Here is a 25,937-nt window from a genome sequence, read left to right as displayed (position 1 = left end):
GCCTTCACAGCTTTTTCTAAAACAATGATGGCATCTTCAGGGGTGTAATTCTTCCAGACTTTCATGAGGTTCTATTAGAGTTCTCTTCCATAGTGCAGACAATCCTTTCTAGAGTACTGTGGGTAAAGAGCCTTAAAGGTCACTATGACCCCCTGATTTAGAGGCTGAATCAGAGACTGTGTTTGGGGCAAGTAGATCACTTCAATGTTGAACTTATGCGGGTTCTGCGTGGGTTCACCAGGACCACTGTCCAGTACCAAAAGAACTTTAAAGGCAGTCCCTTACTGGCAAGGTACTTCCTGACTTCAGGGACAAAACATCAAAGGAACTAGTCCAGAAAAGGGGTTCTTATTGCCCAGGCCCTTCTGCTGTACAGCCAAAAGACTGGCAGCTGGCATTTATCTTTTCCCTTCAAGGCTCAGCAGCTTTATAGATAAGGGCAGTCCTGACCAGAAACCTGACTACATTTGCACAAAACAGTAGTAAGCCTGTCCCTTCCTGCCTTAAATCCTGGTGCTCATTTCTCTTCCTTATTAATAAATGTCCTTTATGCCATTTTCTTCCAGAACAGGACACTTCTGCATGCATTAAAGACCTCTTCAGGCAGATATCCCTTTCTCCTCAATGATTTTCTTAATGGTATCTGTATTACTCCGTTCTTGCATTGCTATAAAGAAATACCTCAGACTGGGTAATTTATGAAGAAAATAGGTTTAATTGGTTCATGGTTCTGCAGGCTGTACAGGAAGCGGAATGGCCTCTGCTTCTGAGGAGGCCTTAGGAAGCTGACAATCATGGCAGAAGGTGAAAGGGAAGCAGGCACATCTTAACATGGCCGGAGCAGGAGGAAGAGAGAGATGGGGAAGGTGCACACAGTTTTAAACAACCAGATCTCGTGAGAACTCACTATCGTGATGACAGCTTTGGTGGGTGGGGGGGAGGAGGGGGTGTTAAACCATGAGAAACTGTCCCCATGATCCAATAACCTCCCACCAAGCCCCACCTCCAACACTGGGGATTACAATTAGACATGAGATTTGGGTGGGGACACAGATCAAAACATACTAGCATCTGGGAACTCATCTGCTGCCTCTTGGTCAACAGAAATTTCTTCTCCTGCTATCTTCACAGTTTTTAAGCCAAACCTCTTAAAATTATTAAACCATCCTTTGCTAGCATTAAATTCTCCAGCTTAAGAGAATATTATCTTTCATTTGCTTTGTCATAATGACTTTGCTTTTTCTCAAATCATATTAGAGTCTATAGGTATGCCTTTCTTACAGCAATCCTGCACTGACATAAAAGCTGCATTTTCAATATGAGAAAAAGAAAGTATTTTGCAAAAAGTGCAATGTTTTCATGCCTGTTGGCATAGAGGTACAAACAGCTTCATAAATTTCCTTCTCTTATTTAACAATCGTGTTTTACACTGATTTACCTACCCTGAAATTATGGGCAACTGCAGCTGCAGAGCTCAATCTGCAGTACATACCATGCAATTCAACTTTTTCTTGTAATGTTACGACTTTTCTCTGCTTCTTGGGAGAATTTCCAGCATCACTAGTGGCTCTCTGTATGGCTCCCCTAGTGTTATTCAAGGTTTATGGTACTGCACTAAATCAATGAAAAATATGAGAGAACCACCAGAGATCACTTTTAACTGTAATGAGCAATTTAACGTAAAGACACATTGCTCACCCAAAGATGATCAGTGTCACAGAGTATTTTAAGCAGGTACTCAAGTAGATACAACACTTGAGCTCATCACAAGAGCAACAAGATATATCTACAAAATTATTACAGTAGTATAATATGTACTACAGGTAATTTTATGCAGTTATGGCTTAATACTATATGTTTCCATTTATTTACATTTCTCTCAACTGCAATGTCGCTGTGCAATCTGTAAATGTGTGCATTAAGTTCTGATATGTTTGAATGTTTTATAATGGATCTGCATATATTTTATGGTAACAAATGACAAAATAGACTAGTATCTAGATGTATTTTATACATACACGACACATGTAACTTTTCCTTAACTTCTTCGACATCTAGTTTGCCTGCAAGTTTTTTCAAATCATCACAAATTTCCAAAAAATGTTCTAACACGTTTACTCATAAAAATCAGCCCATAAGTGGATGTGTGCAATTCACAGCCATGTTGTTCACTTGTCAACTGTATTACGAAAGCCTAAGTTCCAGGAGAATCTATGTGCTTCTCTCCTCCAGTTTCCGATCTCTACAAAGAGAATCATGGCCAAGTCCTCATTTTAGTATAGGGGCAAGAGCTCCTCATTTGGAAATGTGTATCCTAGATTTCCGGTCCATAAAGCATGAACTCACTCAACATACAACAGATTTTCAGCATTCTTATTCTTAATCCTTTTGAAAAATACCAAATTCTATTGCTCTCTAAAAAGAGATATTTAACGTTAAAAGAAACTTCCGAAGATCAAGGTAGCTATCTCCTCCTTCAAGCAAGAATATATCTAAAAATACAGATATATATATATATATATATATATATATATATATATGTATAATGGCCTCCTGAAAATGCCTAGAAGCCATGAGCACAACTAACACCAGTATCTTGGTCTCTAATAGCAATCCCCAGTAAAAGAAATTAGGCTTCTAGGAAAAACGGCTGATTCCAGGACTGAGGCAGAATAAACACACAATAAGATCTTACTGCTTGGCCAGAAAGTAAAGAATTGCTTAGGGGAGAAAACTGGAGGCATGTCATAAGGAGAAAGGAGACAGGAGCAAGCTTAAAGGAAATTCTCATGGCAAAATCTGAGAAAACTGGGGCACAAAAATAATTGAGAGGCAACAATGACTAATCACAGACTACTGAAAAAATAAGAATTCCTAAATTCATACAGAGAATACGAGAGAATGCCTGGTCACAACTGTTAAATACGGCAGAAGTGCTAAAGTGGGGGAAAAATTACCAATCTCCAACCATCAAAATACAGAATGGTTCAGGCAAGAACCACCAATGGATTCTAAATCTAGGAGGAAACACTGATGAGGAGTGGGATATCTGCATGGCCTCAAAGTATCTCCCCACAGATTGCTTATCAGTTGTGAGGGAAAAAAAATAGTTGACTATACAGTGGAAAAATCAGACAATCCATTAACTGGGTGATCAAAATTAACATCACCAATGAAGGGTAGATGGAAAGCATTGGGTGTGAGGAAGGGGGATGACAGGGTGAGGTACTGGACAGCAGATCACAGAATGTTTAACCATAAGGTCAGCGTATTTCTGGGAGGGGTCCTAAAGCAAGGGATACACCTTGCTCAGGTTGAGGGTGAGACAAAGTTCACGGAGCTAGAAGGACAGAAGCTTAAACAAGCTTTGGCTAACAAGCATTTTGTTCTGACTGATAATTCAGAACAGGCAGTTCGGCCCACTGCTTATGAGGCAAAGCATGGGAATGTGGAGGATCTGTTTCTGACCTTGTCACAGGTGAACAGAAAGGAGCGGGGAATTCACCTTTGAATCTCATCTAAGTCATATGGGGAAAAAGTGTGTCCTTGCACTAAGCCCCTTCCCAAAACACAGAAGGGTGAGGGGATGTCTTAACCTTCAGGCAAAATTCAACATTATCAATGTCAAGTATAGATAATACTTAATATACACTAAAACAGGGAAAGTAAGAAGTCCAAAGATTTCATCGTGGTTAGAACACATTTCTAATAGCTTTACAACTGTGATTGCTTTCCTACAAAACGTGGTTTAATTCCTAAACATTTCCACAGTACTAGGCTGCCAAATTATAAACAGTGGTTTTTATGTCTGACTTATACTAATCACAGTTAAACAATGTCTTTTTAAAGACAAAGATACCTGGGGGGAAAATCATGCTTATAAAATGAGAAAAAAATAGACCAAACATCACTTTTATGTACAAGCAGTGTCCCATGCTATTTGAAATCAAAGGATTAAGGACTCTTAGGACTAGGAAACTAGTTTCACGTATAACAGAGTTTGCTTGTATAATATCACAACGCTTTTGTTTTATAATGGATAACAAGTACTACATGATATACTCAAAGTATAAATTATTAGTAACATAAAAATACAATTCTTTTACTCAAACAAGATGCTTAAAACACCAACACTAGAGGATTTCTTTTTTTTCTTCTGAGACGGAGTCTCAGTCTGTTGCCCAGGCTGGAGTGCAGTGGTGCCATCTCAGCTCACTGCAACCTCAGCCTCCCAGGTTCAAGCAATTCTCCTGCCTCAGCCTCCCGAATAGCTGGGATTACAGGTGCCTGCCACCACACTTGGCTAATTTTTATATCTTTAGTAAAGAGGGGTTTCACCATGTTGGTCAGTCTGGTCTCAAACTCCTAACCTCAAGTGATCTGCCCACCTCGAGCTCCCAAAGTGCTGGTATTACAGGCATGAACCACCACGCCCGGCAGAGAATTTCTTTTCTAAAAAAAGAGTAAGGTTCAGTTACCAAGCCCAGTACCTGCAGAAAGCAACATTTCTCAATAGGGCAAGCATGAAGCCTTAATGCCCTAAGATAACCTCTATATCGAACGAATGACCTTTCTCATGCATTGAGAACGGTACTAATGTACACCATCATGAGAAAAACTGAGAAACAGTCATGCCAATCAGTTTCCATGTTCTGCAATTCAGATGAGGAGCTCAGTTAAGAAGTGCTAGTAGCAAAAATGAAATTTCATAAATAATTGCAGGTTTGGTCTTAAGGGGAGGCATTCATCAAATTTAACTTTGGAGACCCAGCAATTATTCTAAGCAATTAAATCTCCAACTAGTGTCAGGAACAGTCTAACATTAAACCCACCTTAAAGGTTAGGATTGCACAGGACTATTTTCATAGAGAATAGGTTTAGATTTACCATTTAACTTACTTCATGGTACACTGACTATTCATGGGGAAAAAGTTTAGCCCAGATTACCAAGCAACAAATGTTTATGAGTAAATCAATACAAAGCTTAGCGTTCAAGAGAAGGTAATACAAGGGACAGGGCAATGGAAAAAAATTCAACAGACATGGATTCAAGTCTTCCATTCCTGGCTCTTCCATTTACTAATAATATGGGCTTTGATGACTAAAAACAAGCAGAAGATTTAGCTAATATAAACTCCAATTTCTTTATCTATAATAGGAGTTACACTTCACGGCTCACCAGTACTCTCTAACATTCTCAGATTCTGGGATAGGCAGGAAAGGACAATGTATTTCAAGACAGCTTTAACAGAATATTTCAAGTCATCTAACGCATTACCTCCATAAAGCACTAAAAAGTCCCAGAAATTCCAGGAGTTTTATATCCAAAGACATCTTCAAGACTGTGCCACTCACCACTGCTTCATCACATGATTTAGTATTTATTAACACAAAAATGGTTATCCACCAACAAATGCCCACCCGTAAGTGCTTCAGACTCTTGGCATTTGGTGATTTAATATTCTCAGTTTAAACTATTTATGAATGATCTCAAAAAGAGCCCCAGTATGCAACAATTTGTAATTCTTCAGATAAGGCATATTAAGGCTGCAGAAGTGTATCACTTGATACTAAGTGAGTCTAGCCTCACTCAAGTAAACTACTCAGCATGTGCTTCTCCTTCAGCAGTGCTCTGAACCTAAACCAAGAGAAAATAGACTTTGCAACAAAAATACCACTTTTATGCCATTCACTCTAATAATCATATAAGAGATATAAGACATTATTCAAAAGTAGTAAATCAAAAACTATGTGACAGCTTGTGAAGTAACAGCTGAATCCTCCCTCAATATTAAAAACTGAACTGAAAAGAAAGCCGGATGCTAGTGAGAGAATAAATGAAAATGGAGATGATTAAGAAACTGATGTTCTTGGCTGGAAAAATAGTCTTTAGGTAAATGAAACTAAGCAAAATTAAATGTTACAGTGGTATTGAGGACCCATGAAGCCCCAAGACACAACAACTCTTGTGAACTCCTAAGAACTTGGGCCAAGTGCTCATGCGGTGGTGCCCAAGCCTAGCTGAGCACTGGAATCATCTTTCAAAAACACAAATTCCTGGGGGCCACGCCACATCTCAAAACCGACTGAATCCAAATCCCCATCTGGGTGGAAATTCTGACACCATCAATTCAAGTAAAGCTTGGGAACCCCCAACTATCACAAAACTGAGAGTGCCCAGTAAGGCAACAGCTCCATTAAAGTTCATCAACACCTTAAAATTGCCACTACTTCTTTTACTCTTTAAAAAGAATTATCTATTTCCTTTTTAAAAGTAAAATCTTTCGGTAAGTATTGTAGTAGCATTTGAGCAGAAGGCTCCTCTTTATTCTTTTCATTATGATGGAATCTTTCATTCTTGAAATTTTATGCTTCCTACATTAACTAAATGTGTGCCCTTGTTCACCCCTCAGAGCTGATGCCTGTTCTAAATTCCATCCAGCTACTTACATAAATTAACATTCTAACACTTTTGTAGGTATTGAACAGATTTAAATACTACAAATGTTAGTGGCACATGAGAAGAGAAAAACTAAAATAAGGTTAAGAAATAGTTAACAAGCAAGAAATTCACAAAACAGGTCTCTAGTTTTAAATTCAATATGTTATCTATACAAAATATATAAGTGATGATTATATAAGTGAGCATGATCTGTTTAATTTCTTAGAAAAAGGTTTCATATGATCATGTCTTCAAAATTAAATATATTTATCATACCATAATTGGGTTGGTCTGGCTGTGCAGTTTGCGCAACTAGGTCTTTGTTATGACGCAGAAACAGTATTGTGTTTCTCAGAGTAAGTGCATGATCAAAATATCTCTGTGCTTCTCCTTCACCAGTGCTCTGAACCTAAACCAAGAGAAAACAGATTCTGCAACAAAAATACCACTTTTATGCCATTCACTCTAATAATCATATAATAGAGATATAAGACATTATTCAAAAGCAGTATATCAAAAATTTGCCCAGGCAATACTGAAACAAGTTATTAACCTCAGTTTTGGTTGAGTTCCCAATTTTACTGCATCTATGAAGATAGAAATTACTTCAATTAAGACTAACAATTTTAGCAATTGAATAATGCTAAGTTATAGCATTATATGTTACGTGTTCCATGTAGGATTCAAATAGAGTGCTTGAACAACTCTAAAACCCATATTCTACTCCATCTAGGAAAGTACCCCAATCCAAGGTCACCAGTTTTACCTATAATTCTCATCACTTTGTTCACAATTCTGCATTACCAGTTACTAGGGACACTGGAGTCCGTGATTCAACAAAGCTGTTCACCATTGCTGAACACACAGCTTAAATTCACTCAACAAAGATTTACTTAGTGCCTCCTATGGACGATGACCTCCCTAGGAGATAAGGATAGAGTAATGGACAAAACCCCTGCCTTCGCTGGCCTTATAGTTCAATGCATGCTCTTCTGAGTAAGTCACCTTTTAATATGTAGAGACACATATATCCCAGAAACAACACAGAAAATGGAATGATAGGTCTACCAATGGGAAAATAACTAAATTAGATTTGCATAAATTTAAAAAAATCAATCTTAATCAAGATCAGACTACTTAAAAAATAGCCAAGAATCCACTTTAAAAACTAAGCCTCAGACTGAAAGGCTTTCTCAAGAATGACTTTGTGATGAAAAAGAACATAGATTTATGAGTGAGTATAAGAGCAGAAGTGATCTTACAATTTGCTACATTTGATAAAAGACTAGCTGAGGTGAAAAAAAGATAAAAATCAGGAAACCAGGACTTGAAATGTGCAGTAACATACTAAGAAATTTATTAGTAAAAGATAATATACAATAAGAAATGGGATTAACAAATAAAGAAGCATGAAGAAATAAATGGCAGTATAAAGGTAAAAGTAAAAGAGACCAATTAATAGGAAAGGATTATCTCACACATATTTCTACACTTATAAAAGTAAAAATCCTACAGAGGAGGAGCAGTGAAAAATGTTACCGTCTTTTTTTTTTGTAAGATATAAAGGAGTTACAGAATCATCACAAATTCTCTAAACAGCACATTTAATATACAAAGTTCATCACTAAAGCACAAAAGGCACCAAAATTATTAGTCAAGGAACAGATTAGGCACACAAACTATCTGAATACAAAGAGGACAGAATAAAATATCCAAAGAATGAAAAACACCAATAAAGGGCAATCAGATTTATTTAGAGCTAAGGAAAACTAGGGCTGTACTCACGGGGAAAAAGGTGGTTAAGAGCAAATATGGCTGAAGTCTTCAAGATGCTAAAAGGGATAGTGAGAGCGGACATAAATATGATACCCAGGGACATTGTTCCAGATTCAAGGTAAATGGAACAAAAACTTCAAATCAAACTGCTTAAGAGGTGATCTTAGAGAGTCATACCAGAAAAAAAATTGAAAAGCTATTTTAGAAAAAATTCAACTTAAAAAATTACAGACTAAAATTTCCATACCCCATTTCTTCATTATATCAAATTATGTTAAGAATTAGATGAGGTAGACATATCACTTTAAAAATCACAAAATCAATTCACCCACTCAGTATGTTTAAGTCTAAATGACTGTCAGAGTACTAAGTTGGGGAATGAGGTAGGAACGAGCAAGAATACACCAAAAGCCCATTCAAATCAATAGACTGCATAACTGGCATTCTGTCAAGCAAGGAAAGATTCCAAATGCCCTAACATCCCCTAACATGCAACCTAGATTTACCTTCTCTAGTTCTATGAGAAAGCTGTCCAGAGACTCATCTGAGAGTTTGCCTACTTCAAACATTGTGACTGCATGACTTTTCAAGTTCTGAAAAAAAGAAACAAAATATTAAAGCTTTACCTCTCCATTTTTATGCTAATCATAATATCTAATATTTATATTATCCTTTCAAATATATTTAAACTTAACGATCAGTGGGGTGAGGGGCTAATTCTTCCAATTACAAAAGGACCCTCCTGAAAGTTATCATACTCCTCTAAGTCAGTTGTGCTTCAGGAATAAATGTAGTACTTTAAAAAAGATATAAAAGCATTAAATTATTTTATATCTAATATTTACTTTAAACACCTTCATATTTAAACAAGAATTGGGCTTACTGGTGAAAGATTTCCCATCATTAAGAAGGCAGTAAGAGTGGAGTCAAACAGGAATGCGATGCGCTTCGTGTGTCCTGTAGACAGACTCAGGCTGCTTACACTGGCTGTGTCAGCTGAAAAACACCGTAATTTAAAATCAAGTAAATGGAAATTACTCTTTGCTTACCATTTGGGGTGAAAGTATTTAATTTCAGCTTTATTTCATAACCAGAAAGTACATAATTTTAAAAAGGCACTAGCATAGTCATAAGAGGTTCCAGCCATACCTATTTTGAAGTGCAAAGAATATTAAAAAGCATTTAACCCTAGGCCTTGTCCACTATGCTGTTTCCCCTTGGGCTTAGCCTCACTATTCCCTCGGGCTGAAATGGCTTTCCTTCCCTGACCAGCTGGCAGGCTCTTCTTCATTCTTAGCTCAAATAATATCTTCTCTGTGAAGGCTTCCCAAACCTCTCTAGCCAATTAAGGGTCTCTTCCTCTTTGCACCCTACAAGCATCATAATTGGTGCCCGTGTTGTTGTAATTTGTTTGGTCACACTCTCTTCTCTCTCCTTAGATTTAATGCTTAGAAGAAAGGTACCATATTCTTGTCAATTGTAGACACCTAGGACTTAGCACAGTGCCCAAAACACACTGAAACACTCGAAGACTGCGTATTGAATAAAATCTAAAACAAAACTAGAAGACAACTATAAGAGTACATGCCTGGACATGTGCCGTACCTACAGACAGGCTCTATGTTAAACTGAGTTACTGCTAACCTGGATCTTCTTGACTATTTGTATCGGTGTCAGTTGCCGATGAAGCTTCTTGTACAGGACTCCTACTTTCCCCTCCATCCCATGACAAGAGCATCTTCTGTGGATCTAAGGTACTCCTATTAATGGAGAATGCATTTGCTTTTTAAAAATCATATAAATGACCTTACATTAAAATATCTACTGAAGACTTAAATGATGAACAATCCATCAAAATCCAGTCTTATATTCAAGGCCAAAATTAAGACGCAGCCCAAAAATGCTCTGCCTACATACAAGTGTTCCTAACTAAGATCCACAGATAGGCTTCGAAAAATTCAAGAACCCTTCAAGATTTTATGTAAAATATGTATTTTTTTTTTTCTGGGAAAAGGCTTCTTAGTTTTCATAAGATTCCAAAAAAGATCCATAACACACACAAGATCAAAAATCACTAATATATAGGGCTCACCTCAACTGACAGGTTGAATAAATAAAATTTCTGGGCCAGGCGCAGCGGCTCACACCTGTAATCCCAACACTTTGGGAGGCCAAGGCGGGTGGATCTGTTGGGGCCAGGAGTTCGAGACCAGCCCGGCCAACATGGTGAAACCCCACCTCTACCAGAAATACAAAAATCAGATGGGCATGGTGGTGCACGCCTATAGTCCCAACTACTCAGGAGGCTGAGGCATGAAAATCGCTTGAGGCCGGGCGCGGTGGCTCAAACCTGTAATCCCAGCACTTTGGGAGGCGGAGATGGGCGGATCACAAGGTCAGGAGATCGAGACCATCCTGGCTAACACGGTGAAACCCCGTCTCTACTAAAAAATACAAAAAACTAGCCGGGCGAGGTGGCGGGTACCTGTAGTCCCAGCTACTCGGGAGGCTGAGGCAGGAGAATGGCGTAAACCCCGGAGGTGGAGCTTGCAGTGAGCTGAGATCTGGCCACTGCACTACAGCCTGGGTGACAGAGGGAGACTCCGTCTCAAAAAAAAAAAAATCGCTTGAAACAGGAAGGTGCAAGTTGAAGTAAGCCAAGATCGTGCCACTGCACTCCAGTCTGGGCGACACAGCGAGACTTTCTCTCAATAAATAAATAAACAAATAAATAAATTTCTGTATGTAAAATTAAATGTCTTTTCAAAAGGAAACTCTAATATCTCATACTGAATAAATAAGTTACTTTAATCTGTTTACGGATGGAACATTCTTCCATGATGAATGAAGTTGATCCAAATTTATTACTTGTCCCTTCTTATGGGCAAAGCCCAATCGGCAATACATTGAAACAGCATTCTGAAAGGAATATAAAGGAAACTAATTAGCATTTAAAATAAACTAGACATCAGAATATTTGTAGAGAAAAAAATAGTGTAATAGACTAATAGTGATTCTCAAACATTTTCAGCCCGTAACTAGAAACTATTTTCAGTAGACCTGCTCCTCCCTTAAGGTCTTCATAAATGTATAGGAGGAAATGTTTCCACCTCTCTGGCCTTGCCCTCCCTACATCTACCCCTAATGAAGCAGGAGTTGTTGCTTTAACGGACCTCACTACAAGATACTGTTTGGGCTGCTGCTTGCATGAGTGCTCTCTTTTCAGTCCATGTGTTTGAATCCCAATTCAGGGCCCCTTATCCTGCTCTTTACAAGTGCCCCTTTACTGTGCACACTCTCTCAGACAGCTAACAACAATCTCAATGCCTTCGTTTCTCAGTAGCTTATCAAGATAAAAATCTACTAGTAAAATCCACTCAGTTATCACATCACAAATAAATCAGCACAAAAATAACATACCTTAACCAGAGATAAATCAATCTCAAGGACATTTGCAAGCTGGAAGATAAAATTAAAATTTATTTTTACATTATTAGAATCAACACCACATTACACAGTTGTAATAGACCAATATAATCATAATTAGCAAAATTTTAAAATTATGAATAATTAGAAGACTGAATAAATTTTGAATTCAGAACTTTCTTCTTTCCCTATTTCTAAGATCCTTATAGTACAAATTCAGGCAGTGACCACAACAATTTAAGATTCCTTACTCTTTAATTTTGTCTCATTTAAAATAAAATTCCTGGATAGATGAATATAATCTACAATACTTAAGTATAAAAAGTCATATAGAAAGTTAACCAAATTATAAATTATTAACTTAAATTTTAATATACATTTATAAGAATTAACATAAGAATAATGACATTTAAGTGTAATAATGGTATAATCTCCCCACTTGGAGATTCTAAAAACATATTACCATATTAAATAATTTTACTTGCTTTACACAAACTTACAATCTTGAGATTATATTTTCATGAGACGTTGTCAAACTTACCTCTGCAACATTTGTGTGCTCATCTATTGAAACAAAGATCTTATAGAGTAGAGTTTCAAAATAATCACCTTGCACTCGATTCATTACAAAACCTTCAAGAGGTGGAACTAAAATAGAAGAGATTCTTCTCAGTGATACAATTTTATAAAACAAGAAAGTATAATTTACACATCTAATTAAAAAAAGAAACCTCTAACTTAGGGACTGAATGCAGCTTTTGATTTATTTATCCACTCCACAGCAAGTTTTCTGAAACTCTACAATACTTACACAGAGAAGACTCTGAAGGTAGACACAAAATCCACAGAGTTCATTTAATTCACCACGAAACTCTCAGAGTTACTGAGACAGGTAACTCAGAAATGCTGGATGACATGGACTTGGTAGAAGGGCAAGGGAACAGGGGCTGCTTCAGAAAGGGGGAGCCTGCAAAGGGTTTCTGATACATTGTTTTTGATGCCTCATAGGCAGCAGGGGTGACTGGACCAAAGCTGAAAAGCAAATGACTGCAAGAAAGAGTTGCTATGCTATACAAAAACCAGATGGATGCAAAGTGTTGGCTCTGTCTGCCCATCATCCCTCCTCCATCCTAAAAAGGGAAATTCATCTGCATGACCGTCACGTTTACCAGGAGTCACTGGGCTACCTTGTTCTTTGGGGCTTTCTATTCTGGTATCCTCCCCAGTGGGCCTCAGTGGGAACAGGGTCAAGATCCCCTCGAGCACAGTGGGCAGCCCAACCATCACTCTCCACCCGAATGTTCATTCATACTCACTTCTATCTCTTTGGTCCAAATGTTCTAATCTGATTTACCAAAGTGTTCTGCCCAGCCAATAAAAAACAAGCTCTATGCTTTCCTTTGCCATTCTCCCCTGTGCATACATTTACCCTGAAAATATCCTGAGAAGGAGGAATGTCTTGGCCACAGTAGCATTTGGGTATCCTTATGTCCCCTGGCCCTAATATCATCTAATTGTACCCGAAAACTTAAATTATTCCTAACAGTGAAAAATAAGACAAAATTCAAAAGGTCAAAATTAAGACACTGAAAAACTACAATGTACATACATTTGAGGATAGGTTATTCACTTTACAGATCTGGCTCATGTCATTTTCTAATTTAGTACTACCTATATTTCTAGTCATCTAGGTACTTTTAATGATCAATGGTTTCTTTTTAGAAATATTTTAGAAAGTCCATATTTGACAACATTAATTATTTCCCTACACTATCAGCTATGTAAATAATACTAGCATTTCTTGAATGCTTACTAAGTGCTAGGCTATTACCAAGTACTTTATATAAACATTTTCATTTAATCCTCCTAACTCCATGAGTTATACGGTAGTATAATTACCCCTATTTCTAAATGTATTTATTCATTCATTTATTTGCTCATTTATTTATTTATTTATTGAGACAGGGTCTCACTCTGTCACCCAGGCTGGAGTGCAGTGGGGGGATCGTGGTTTACTGCAGCTTCAACCTCCCAGGCTCAAGCAATCCTCTTGCCCCAATCCCCCAAGTAGCTGGGACTACAGGCACACACCTCTATGACTAATTATTTTTATTTTTATTTTTGTAGAGAAGGAGTCCCTTTATATTGCCCAGGCTGGTCTCCAATTCCAGGGCTCAAGCGATCCCATGCCTTGGCTTCCCAAAGTACTGGGATTACAGGTGTGAGCCACTGTGCTTGGCCAGTTACCCCATTTTGAGAGATAAAGAAACCAAGGCACTATGCAATTAGAAATTTTCCTAGGTCAAAATTTATATCTAAGCAAAAAGAGTAAGGTGACTTTACATGAAGAAATTTGAAATAGTCTCTAATTCATATTAAATTTATTTTAAAAGTCTAGAGTACACCATCTGTGTAAAATACAACCACACACAAAAAAGAATATATACATATATGATACTTCTAGAAGGAAACAGAAGAAACTTCACAGTGGCTGCTGAAAGAGAATTGGGTGGCTAAGCACAGAAGTGGAAGGCAGACTTTTTTATACCCCTTTGTAAATTTAGAATTTTGCATCATAATTATTGCCTACTGAAAAATATATTAATAAATTTTTCTTTAATTATAAAAAAATGGTTTGAAGGTTCCTAAAAAAACTAAAAATAGAACTATCGTATGACCCAGTAATCCCACTTCTGAGTATATATCCAAAGGAACTGAAATCAGTGTCTCAAAGGGATATGTGCATTTCCACATTCACTGCAGCATAAGTCACAACAGCCAAGACATGGAAACAACCTAAGTGTCCATCAACAGACAAACAGATTAAAATGTGGTATATATACACAATGGAATACTATTCAGCCATAAAAAAAGAGAAATCCTGTCATTTGCAACGACATGAATAATACTGGAGGAAATTATGCTAAGTGAAATAAGCCAGGCACAGAAAGGCAAATACTGCATTATCTCCCTTATATGTGGAACCTAATAAAGCTGAACTCACAGAAGCAGAGTAGGAAGATGACTACCAGAGGCTGGGGGAGTAGAGAAGGAGGGAATGGGGAGTTATTGATAAAAGGGTACAGTTTCAGACAGAGGAATGGGCAGCTGTTAAGCATATTAAGTTTCAGACAGATGGAATCAGTTTTGAGATTTATTGCACACCACAGTGACTACAGTCAATAAAAATGTATTAAGTATTTCAGAATAAGAGTAAATTTCAGTTGTCTCACCATTAAAAAAAAGACAGGTGAGGTGATGAATATGTCAATTAGTTTGATTTAATCATGTCACATTATACACATACATCAAAATATCACATTGTACCCCATAAATGCACACAACTATAATATATATAATATAAATAATATATATATATGTATATATATACACACACATACACACACACACATATAAAAATGTCTTGGAATAGCCAAGAAAGTTACTAAAAAAAGACTTACAAGGAAAGTTTAGCCATAACTAATATTAAAAGTTACTCTAAGTTACAATAATCAAAACAATATTGTAGGCCGGGCACAGTGGCTCACACCTGTTAATCCCAGCACTTTGGGAGGCCAAGGTGGGCAGATCACCTGAGGTGAGGAGTTCGAGACCAACCCAGCCAACATGGAGAAACCCTGTCTCTACAAAAAATACAAAAATTAGCCAGGCGCAGTGGCAGGCACCTGTAGTCCCAGCTACTCGGGAGGGTGAGGCTGGAGAATCGCTTGAACCCGGGAGGCGGAGGCTGCAGTGAGCCGAGATCGCACCACTGCACTCCAGCTTGGGCGACAAAGCAGGACACAGTCTCAGAGGAAAAAACAAACAAACAAAAAACAATATTGTATCAGCAGAAGAAAAATGGGTACCAAAATTAGATCCAATATACACTGGAATTCAGTATACAACAAAAGTTATGCCTCCATTCAGCAGTAATGAGTTATCGAAAAAACAGTGCTAGCATTTGTCCAAATGCTATTGATTATTCAAAGAGAAGAAAAATAAGTTGAACCCTTACTCCACATCAAATACGAAAATAAGTTCCAAACAAACTACAAATTTAAATATATACAACGAAAGTTCTCAAGATTTTCAGACTATTTCTATACTCTACGGGTATTCCATTCAAACATAACAGAAATCAGGAAGCTATAAAAGACACACAAAATACAGTTAGAAAATGTGATGAATAATGGAATAAATTTATTTAATAAGAGAGCCTTTCATGATTAAGTATTTCTAACCTCCATTTATATTTGTATCACCAACCATAGTGCTTGTTTCTTTTGTCGTTGAAACGTATCTGAAATGCCTCTTTTGAAATCACCTTGAGGTATTATTTGTACTGGATTTGATGCCTTCCACACTGTCAAACTGCTTTTATGTGTTTATTCTAATGTGCAGAACAGCCAAAGAGGTAACATGGTGACAAGGGTAAGTTTAGCAATTAGCATCCCATGGGTCTGTGTGTACCACCAAATGCCAGCAGCTACTAAGTGAAGTACGGTAGAACACATCAACGTAATGGGGAACCATCCATCTGGCCCTTCTCTGACTGCTTTCTTCAAATGAATTTAGTTTAGCCATAAGTAATATTAAAAGTTACTCTAATGTGAGTCAGTGTTCAAACTGACAGTCAAACTGGACTAAAACGAACTAGTCAAAGACTAAGCTTTTTATTAAAAGGTGGATCTCAAATGAATCAACGTCAGCTTATCTGATCAGAGTAGGCACTAGAGTAAGACTTTCATATTTTCCAACTGTGACAGGAAACCACGACCACCTCTGTCTTCAGAAATCATTTCCTTGTCAAAATCTTTCTCATTTTAAAACTAGTATTTTGTTATAGCATCAACTATACAAACCCAAATTAGTATTTCCTTTACTTTTTAAGGAGTCTTTCCAAGCTTAAAATAGGATGCAGGCCGGGCATGGTGGGTCACGCCTGTAATCCCAGCACTTTGGGAGGCCAAGGTGGGCAGATTGCTGGAGGTCAGGAGTTCAAGACTGGCCTGGCCAAAATGGTGAAACCCTGTCTCTATGGGTTTTACCTGTAGAGTAAATTAGCCAGGTGCGGTGGTGGGTGCCTATAATCCCAGCTACTCAGGAGACTGAGGCAGGAGAATCGCTTGAACCCAGGAGGCAGAGGTTGCAGTGAGCCAAAATCATGCCACTGCACTCCAGCCTGGGTAATAGAGTTATACTCCATCTCAAAAAAAAAAAAAAAAAGAAAAAGAAAAAAGAATTCACATATGTACAAGGTTTAAAATGTGTTATTAAAGAATCACAAACATATGCCAACCCAAAGGTCTGGACATGCTACAGCATGATATCTTGTCAAGATTCAACACTGATATAAAGAAGTATTTCTGCAATAAACCCTATCACCACTACTTTGTTAATATTAGGGTCATTCTCTGAAATTTTTTTGACACTTTATATTTGATTACACAAATATTCAACATCTAAGTATGATAAAACACAAGAACAATAGTTAAAAGATATGCCACAAGACATACTTGTAACATCTAACCTGAACACAGTAAGTGCTTCTATAAATTAGTGAGAAATATAACCTATAGAAAAAAAAGCACCACTCTGTGTTCAAGGATATTGAACATATCAGTATTGTAGTGGCAAAAAACTGGTAATTAAATATTTCTAAATTACCAGAAATACAAAATGGTTTAATAAACTGATACATCCATAAAGTGTATGACAAATATACAAGGCTCTTAATATTGGTTTAACTCGGAGAAGCAGGTGAAGGAGAAGGGAAAAGGAAATAGACAAAAAGACTACAGTAACATGAAAAAATAATGCACTAGTACGTTAAGGGAAAGTGAGAACATACAATTCTATGAGATTACCGAACACATGTAAAAACAGCTACACAGTGAACAAGGATTAAAAGGTAACACAAATTTATAAAAACATTGATTTGATTTGGGATTGTTAGAAATTTACCTTGGGTTTCTATTACTTTAGTACAGTGTGTACACCAAATACAAAAATGAGAATAAGGAATTTAAGTAAAACCATCGTACTGTGTTAAAATGTAATAAAGAAGAAATATTTTTCTTGAAATATCCTAACATCTAAGATCCTAGAATGGATGATATGCAGTGCTTAGTACCTGATATCCATTCAAAACACAGTGAAAAATGTTAGCACAGACTTACCTGCTATACAACTGTCATCAGATATTGGTACATCCAGATAAATAAATCCTTTGTTATATAAACCTAAAGAAACAAAAGCACCTTGTTTTAGATGGAACACTACACAACAGTGATTTTTCTTTTAAAAAAACTGATTCCTGGCTTTCTGTAAAGATTCTAACAAATGAATGCTATGTGACGAAGGAAGAAGTAAAATAGAAGAGAAAAAGAATTAAAGTTTTTAAATCTCGGTTTCCTGCATATGCTTAGAAGTACAAAATTTTTCTTACCATTCAGTTGCATAAATTTCTAGTGTATGTGACTAATTATAGCCACACTGGAAAACAAAAGACTAAGGTCACATTTCAAACAATAACATGCCTTAGAAAATAGCACTATTTGTACCTACTTGATAAGTAATTGCTAGTAATTATTGATGGTTTAAAACAAGTTTTTATGTTGACAAAAGACCATTTCTACTAACCACTTACTATGTACTACATTGTAATCTAGTGATCCAGAGAGTTGAGGGCCTGAATCGATGATCTTATCAATAGCGCATTTCTCAGGCAAAGTGCATATCTAAGAAAAGCAAAATATTTTTAATTAAGTTCTGTCCAAATTAACTAATTTACAAGTCTCCTGAAATTTATTTATGTTGAAACCAGTGATTACATGTCATTAGCTCAATGAACTACATATTTATCACTCTATAATTCAAACAAAAAACTATGCACATAGCCATCAATTAAGGTGCCAAAATATGCAACATGCCAACAGAATGTAGAGAACAAACTTACTGTAAGTACCAACATTTGCTGGTGAGTAATATTTGTTCCTTGTCATTGAATTGGAATTAGATCCATCTGCCAACTCAGAATCTTTCTAATCAGAAGTTTAGTTAAACTGCACATGAATATTGTCAGTAAAAGGAAAGTTCACTAGCTTATTTGAGAGCTCCATTAGGAGGTACTTTAGACTGAAGTAAAATTTCTACGCCTTCCGCTCATTGGATTTAGTACGTACTCTGGAGAAAATTAAATGCAGACTAAAAAGAAGCCTACATACTCATTTACATTGCTTCAGCTACACATAAATACAACCTGGTCTCTAGGTGCCCTCATTACTCCACCCCTTTCCTCTAAATCAATATCTCTTCCAAGATGTGGTCTGACCACTGGGAATATCAACTCTCTTGATCTTGACACTATCGCCCCATAAAAGCACCTACTGCCTCAGTACAACAGTTCTTCACGGTGATTAAGAGTACAAGTTTCATGGCAAACTGCCAAAAAATTCTGGACCTTTACTACTGCTAAGATTTGAGGTGTTACTTAATTGTTCTGGGCTCACTTTCCTCATCTGTGAAATGGGGGTGCAAATAATACATATTAAGTAAGACAATATAAAAAGCACTCGCAATAGAGCCTGGCACATCTAGCACACAGCAGATGTTCAAAAGTGTTAGCCAATATTATTGTCAGTGGTAGCTGTGGCATCATATGTTACTTTACATGAAGTTTCTACCTAATTAACATCCCCAGATAACTGTACTTGAACCAAGTCAGGTCTCCCTCACCATTAAAAAGTATCTCTGAAACTCACCAATATTCTAGTCTACTAAGATCATTTTAAAATTTAAGTTTAAGTTTCATTTTCTTCAGGAAAACAAAATAATGTTACTTTTTTAAAAAGTATAAGCTATAATTAAAAATTGTAAAATAAACTAAAAAATAAAAATTATATGTTTCACTTTTAAAGATTTCTACCTTGATGTCATCTTCTGTGATATATCCAGCCTGCACCACCCACCACGCCTCTATGGCAATTTCCACCGGCTTTATTGGTAGAAGATCACGGGCTGTTTTCCTTCTGAAGAATTTCTGCAATGGTACAAACACTTGAGAATTTGCAATCTAAAATTATTACTTTCTTCTTTCATCAATCATATCATAAGATTGTTTGTAACGGACTAAATAAGTATCTTCTTAAACCTTCATGTTTTAAAATCTTAATAATTCTAGATATTAACATATTGTATGAAGAAAGTCATTCTTAAATTGTTTCAAAATAAATTATTTCAAAACACTAATTGTTAAATCCAGATTTATTTCCAGAAACTCAAGTGAAACCCAAGCAGTAAAAACTGTATTTGAAAATGCGAACACTTATTTCACCCATTAAGTGAACTCTACCAGTAGAATGAGCAAATAAAAAGACTAAGAGGACAAAAATAATTTTTAAAAATAAATGTTTTATGCATTAAACATTTTAAATAATCATTTAAGCTATAACCTAGAGAATACCGAGGAGTTCTTTTTGTATTGTTTCTGTGTTAAGTACATTTTATTTGGTCAGACAAACAATTCATTATTTCTACCGCTTAAAAAAACTAATCAAACTGTGTGATGAGGCCAAAACAATGAAAAAGAAAGGGAAAGTACTAACTTACTTTTGATGATCTACATTGATTCATAAGATCAATATACTGGTTTCTTCCTATGCCAAGAAGCCTTAGACCTGAAAAAAAGTCTTTCCTTTAAAAACATTTAATATATCTTGAAATCTCAATACACTCACAAGTGATTGTAGGAAAAGCCTGAGTTTATGTTCATCTTTCAATTACTAATCAAATATCAATATCAAATTAAAAGGAAGTCTTCAAACAAAACATAAAAGCTAAACTTTGGGAGAGATGAAATCAAGCTGACACTTCTAACAAATAAAAACATTTTTAAAAAGCAGAACTCCTGCCAATTTTAGGAAGTCAAAATGTAATTCTCAGCGAAAGCTTCTGAAACAACAGAATTATGACACATTCAAAATACACACTTTGCCAATGTAAGCATAATAAAACAGCAGCAAGTTACTAAAAACTGACCTGCAAAAATACTGTGTACAAGTTTTCCTCCCACATTTAATACACACACAGCCCAAGTATCAGAAAGAACTTCATTCTCTGGAAATATATAGATTAGTCCTATTTTTCTGATACTACCCCTCTCAAATATTCCTCTCTTAGACATTTAGAGTAAATCTTATACATGCGTCTGGTATCATCTGATAAAATTCCCACTACTTATGTTGCTTACTGTTTTCATTTTTCACATATTTCAGGTTAAAAACACACATTACAATATTAACAGATGACAGGATGCACAGACACAACCTAAACATTACCTTCTTCAGCACAATTAAATACTTACAGTCAGCAGCAGTAAAATTGGGCAATGAATCATAACTTTTCTCACTGTTCATAATATCCTTTTAAAAAGAAAAAAATTTTTAATTTGAAATCTAAAATGTCCTTAAATAAAAATGTGTATGACTACTATATTATTACAGCCAATAACAATGATTATTACAGGAAGCAGTGAGATCATAGTTTGGCTACCTAGAGCATACATGCCACCCTGTGGCACTTCTCACACATGTTCCCAACCTGGTAATTAAAGGGCAGATTTTCAGGTCTGGGTTTCTTATGAGGCTCTCTACGAATCCCAGACAGCTGCCCCATAACTTCTGCCCTGTGGAAGCTATGTAAGTAATGCCTCTACTAGAGCTCAGGGTTCCAGCCTCTCCATATTTCATACCTGATCCTAGATCCACACCATGAGAGAGAAACAAATAATGTGCCACAGCTCCGTCAACATGCACTACCAATAAAGACTGTAACCACTTAGTGGCCTTTGATCCTATAAGTCCCAATTCGTAGAAGACTTAAACTTCGTACCCAGCTTTTTCTACCCCAATCTGTTTCTCCAATAACAAACCCACTGCTTCCTGGGGGCACAAGGCCCATTTTCAACCCAGGAACTATACCCAATGATGTAAGAACAGAAACCAGAATGCAGCAACCATGTGGATGTAACTGAAATGAAAGCTGGTAAATGAAACAAAAACTCCACCTATTTTAGCTCCCAAATGTGTGGACTACACTAGAAAAATACAGAGACGGCAGTAACTATTCTACTTCCTGAGTAGCTGCCACCTTCATTGTGCTACCCTGGTTCTTCACTAAGGTACCTGCGCTATCGGGCCTCTCGCTTTCCTCTGGTATTTCCTCCAAAAGAGGAACAAGGGATGCATGGGACTGCAGAAGAAGCCCACAAAGGAGGGGCTTTTGTAGATAAGCGAAGGGAGCGAACAGCAAAGGACACATCATAAGCGGGGCTAACCTCATGTTACCATAGGTTCCCAACTCCTTTAGTTCTAGGCTCCTCTCTGCTCTTCAAGTGGCTAGTGAGCCCCAAACAGGAGCACTCAAACATAAATAAAGAGCAAAAGAATACTAAATAAATATTGCCAATCTTTCATACAGCTCACTTGAAAACAGTATACAACTAGTATTAAAGTTATCCAATACAAGCCTAAAAGCTGTCTTTGGAAAAAGGCTAAAAACTAAAAGTTAATAATTATAGAAAGAGATTAACAGCCAAGACTACTAACATATTTCTCTTTTCTGGTACCTGTATTATATAATGTTGGATCTATGTCATCATTTATTTGTTAGACAGTTAGTGAATATGTAAATATGTTAATTTTCTTTTTTTTTTTTTGAGACAGAGTCTCGCTCTGTCGCCCAGGATGGAGTGCAGTGGTGCTATCTCGGCTCACTGCAACCTCCATCTAGTCCTAGGTTCAAGCGATTCTCCCACCTCAGCCTCCCAAGTAGCTGGGATTACAGGTCCACACCACCACGGCTGGCTAATTTTTGTACTTTTAGTAGAGATGAGGTTTCACCATGTTGGCCAGGTGGTCTTGATCTCCTGACCTTGTGATCCACCCACCTTGGCCTCCCAAAGTGCTGGGATTACAGGCTTGAGCCACTGCACCCGGCCTAAATACATTAATTTTCTCAGAGCCTAATGTTCAATTCTGTCACCCACATTTTCAACCTTAATCATGTTTTAAAAAGCAGTAAAATTTACAGATTCTGCTAATATAAATGACTGATCAGTGCTACAACAGCACAAAGGGTCAACAGCACCTTCAAGAACCAGAATAGAAATAGACACCTTCCCAATGTAAAAACATCAATAAGGATAAGTACTTGTACAGTGTGGCTCAAACAGTTAACTTGCCACCAATAGTCCTTTTTACACTTATAGTTCAGAAAGAGTGTCCACCGCAGATGACAGCTGAAGAGTTGATGAACACCTGAAAAAGTCCCAGACATGTAGTCCCATCCCATTCCCAATGGCTCACCCACACTATAAACTCACCTCCATAATCCCAGTATAATAGGAAAATGGTGTTATCCTCAAGCCCTTCACCATAATATCCGATAGATGGTAAGGGTACAGCATGAGATGATCTCGGCTGTACTTTAGCAGTTCCTCATAGTACCTGCGTTCATCTTTCTTGACATGTTTAACTGCACAAAAGAGGGAAATTGTCCAGTTTTTTTTCAGGTTTCTTACAGTTATATATTAACTATAAATACTTTACAAATCAACAGTAATTTAAAAGAAAAGTATGTAAGTTACAAGAGAACAAACAAAACATTCTAAGTTGGAACAAAGAAACAATTATACCACATGAAATAGATTTTAGAGTATAGAAGTCAAATGTATAATAGGGCAGATTAGTAGAGAATAATTCTTGCCAAACGAGAAAACAAGCAGGGAACTACCAGCATGCTCCCCCAAAGGGTACAAAACAGAGGTTTATTGAATTATATTCTATTACTTTACAAGACAGCCAAACTGAATGCTAGTTTTCAATGAAGTCAAATCTATTTTTTAAAATTATGTGCTGTTTTTTTAGCTTTTAAATGTAAAAAGCCCTTTGACTTTCATGGAAAATGTTCAGGAAAAAAAACAATGTCAGAAATATTATGCTTAAAATAAGAGTAACAAACAGGAGTGAAAGACTACCAGGGCAACAGAATAGACTAACCAAAATAATCTGATAAACAATTTTTTTTTAGAAAGAAGAAAAAAAACCCATGGAATGAACTATGTTTAAAATGTGTCCCAATTATTATGGAGTTTTTCACATTATTTGGAAATTTTATGCCAAAAATTACTAATTTAAATCAAAAATTACTAAGAACTAGTATACTTTTTCTTTTATGGCATATTTTCTTGCCTCAGGCAAAAAGAGGACATTTGAATTAGGATTATTTTATAGATAAAATGAGTCTTTAAACAGTACTCTAAAAATAATTTTTATCAGAATTAGAATGAAAAATCTACTTGCTAATACAAATTGTTGTTAGGTGGAATGGATCAGTGTAGAGTTTCTTAAAGTCCGTACATGGAATAATTTCAGTATTACAAAATGTGTATTGAAAAGAAAGATTTACGAATGTGATAAAGCAATGGTCAATTCCATCCCAATATAAACATGCCTCTACTTACCTAAGTTATTTCTATATCGTAACTGATTGCGGATACTGTACAGGACAACCTGCTTTTCATATTCTCTCTGTGAATTTCCAAGACTCTAGAAGAAATTTCAAAAAGATTTTAAACAACTTCCAAACTGAACAATAGTACTATTTTTCCCATAGCACTTTAAAACCACGACCCCTAGTTTTATCCTGGCATCTCTAATTTCCAGAATTAAATAAAAAATATTTTCTTAAATATTATTATACTACCTTTCCTGCTACAGTATTCAGAGCAAAAATTTAACGTATTTTCAGTCTGCCTTCAAGAGTTTACTAAAATTATCCTAAGCATTTAATATCAAATAAAAACCAGTAGGTGAGTATAACTTCACTTTAGTTAACACAGAGCTAAATTCTGCTTATAAAGATTTCCTTCCGGACTGCTATGTTAAGTGGACAGATAGATGGTTTCCTGCCCCTACATTTATTTAAATTTAAGAATGGCAACTAAGGACAGATACATCTCTCTTTGCTAACTGTTTGTAACTGAGGGTTATAATTATTAAAGATCAGGATTTCTGGAGAATTTACATTTAAATGTACGTAAGATTGTTTCTTAAAAATGCAATGTCCTCTGGCCTCATTAGAAAGCATTCAGACAATTTTAGAATTCTGATCTATTTTTAATAAGCTAAAGTCTTTCCAGTTATGCACTTAGTGTTTTGTTGCAGTGTTCATGGAAGCAAACAAGTTTGCCTGATTATAGTTAACATTATTATTCACTGTGTATTATTCACTGTGTATACATACTATTCATTGTAAGACCATAAACTTAATTTAATATATGACTGCTATCCCCCTTCTAATTTCTAGGTATGGTCTTTCCAACATGCTATAAAGTGAAATTAGACATCTTAGAAAACTAATGACAGAAAGATCAGAGGATTTAGTTCGTCATATTTCTTACTCATAGGTAAGCCAAAACCAAAGAAAGGTCCCTACATCTTTCACTTAAGGCAATCTTCACAATAAGACAGATGAAATTCACATCTAAGTAAACTGACCCATAACTGGACCCACTTGTAGGTAATATTTTAAGAAAAATGGAACATGATGTGTCACATTTTAACTGTACAATTATGTGCGGTTGGCCCTTGGACAACATGGGTTTGAACTGCATAGGTCCACTTACACTGGGATTTTCTTCCTCCTCTGCCACCCTGAACAGCAAGACCAATACTTCCTGTATTTCCTCCTCCTCAGCCTACTTGATGTGAAGACAAGGATGAAGACCTCCATGATGAGCCATCTCCTCTTAATGACTAGAAAATATTATGATTTTCATAACAGCCTTTTCTTTTCTCTAGCTTATTTTATTACAATAGAGCATATATTAACAATATATACAACATACAAAATATGTGTTCATCAACTGTGTTATGGCTGAGGCTTCCAGTCAACAGTATAGGCTATTAGTAGTTAAGTTTTGGGAAAGTCAAAAGTTATACATGGATTTTCAACTGCACAGGGGTGCAGCACCCCTAACCCCATGTTGTTCAAGGGTGAGCTTTCTTCCTGCATCTAGCTTAGTTTATCACAGGCTAAGCCAGAACTCACAGTAGAACCAGAATGTATGTGCTTATCTTATTTTCATCTGTCTTAACATTATAAGGGGTTAAGAGTAGATCTCATTGTAGAGAAACCACTCTACCATCCTCTTTGTAGCATCAATGCCAGGATCGTTGTACTGACAATATTTAGAGGATTCAAAATAGCACACTTTTAAAGATTTTCT

At 36.4% G+C, this 25,937-nt stretch overlaps 1 protein-coding gene across 1 annotated transcript in view; it reads right to left on the bottom strand.

Moving 5' to 3' along the window:
• FAM91A1 (family with sequence similarity 91, member A1) overlaps window positions 1-25,937 on the bottom strand; it is a 49,167-nt gene that overhangs the window by 19,295 nt on the left and 3,935 nt on the right. The window contains exons 2-15 of the mRNA XM_012001150.1: window positions 24,171-24,255; window positions 23,031-23,182; window positions 21,012-21,069; window positions 20,258-20,325; window positions 19,575-19,688; window positions 18,297-18,387; window positions 17,827-17,889; window positions 12,186-12,292; window positions 11,639-11,677; window positions 11,025-11,137; window positions 9,863-9,978; window positions 9,102-9,214; window positions 8,725-8,811; window positions 6,719-6,851 (exon numbers count right to left, since the gene is read on the bottom strand). Coding sequence (XP_011856540.1) covers window positions 6,719-6,851; window positions 8,725-8,811; window positions 9,102-9,214; window positions 9,863-9,978; window positions 11,025-11,137; window positions 11,639-11,677; window positions 12,186-12,292; window positions 17,827-17,889; window positions 18,297-18,387; window positions 19,575-19,688; window positions 20,258-20,325; window positions 21,012-21,069; window positions 23,031-23,182; window positions 24,171-24,255 — 1,339 coding nt within the window. The remainder of the gene's footprint in view (window positions 1-6,718; window positions 6,852-8,724; window positions 8,812-9,101; window positions 9,215-9,862; window positions 9,979-11,024; window positions 11,138-11,638; window positions 11,678-12,185; window positions 12,293-17,826; window positions 17,890-18,296; window positions 18,388-19,574; window positions 19,689-20,257; window positions 20,326-21,011; window positions 21,070-23,030; window positions 23,183-24,170; window positions 24,256-25,937) is intronic.

The sequence above is a fragment of the Mandrillus leucophaeus genome, unplaced genomic scaffold (assembly GCF_000951045.1).
Source record: "Mandrillus leucophaeus isolate KB7577 unplaced genomic scaffold, Mleu.le_1.0 Scaffold650, whole genome shotgun sequence".
In the NCBI taxonomy this organism is placed as follows: domain Eukaryota; kingdom Metazoa; phylum Chordata; class Mammalia; order Primates; family Cercopithecidae; genus Mandrillus; species Mandrillus leucophaeus.
Note: the sequence above shows the minus strand (reverse complement) of the source record. Positions and strands in the feature narration are given on the sequence as shown.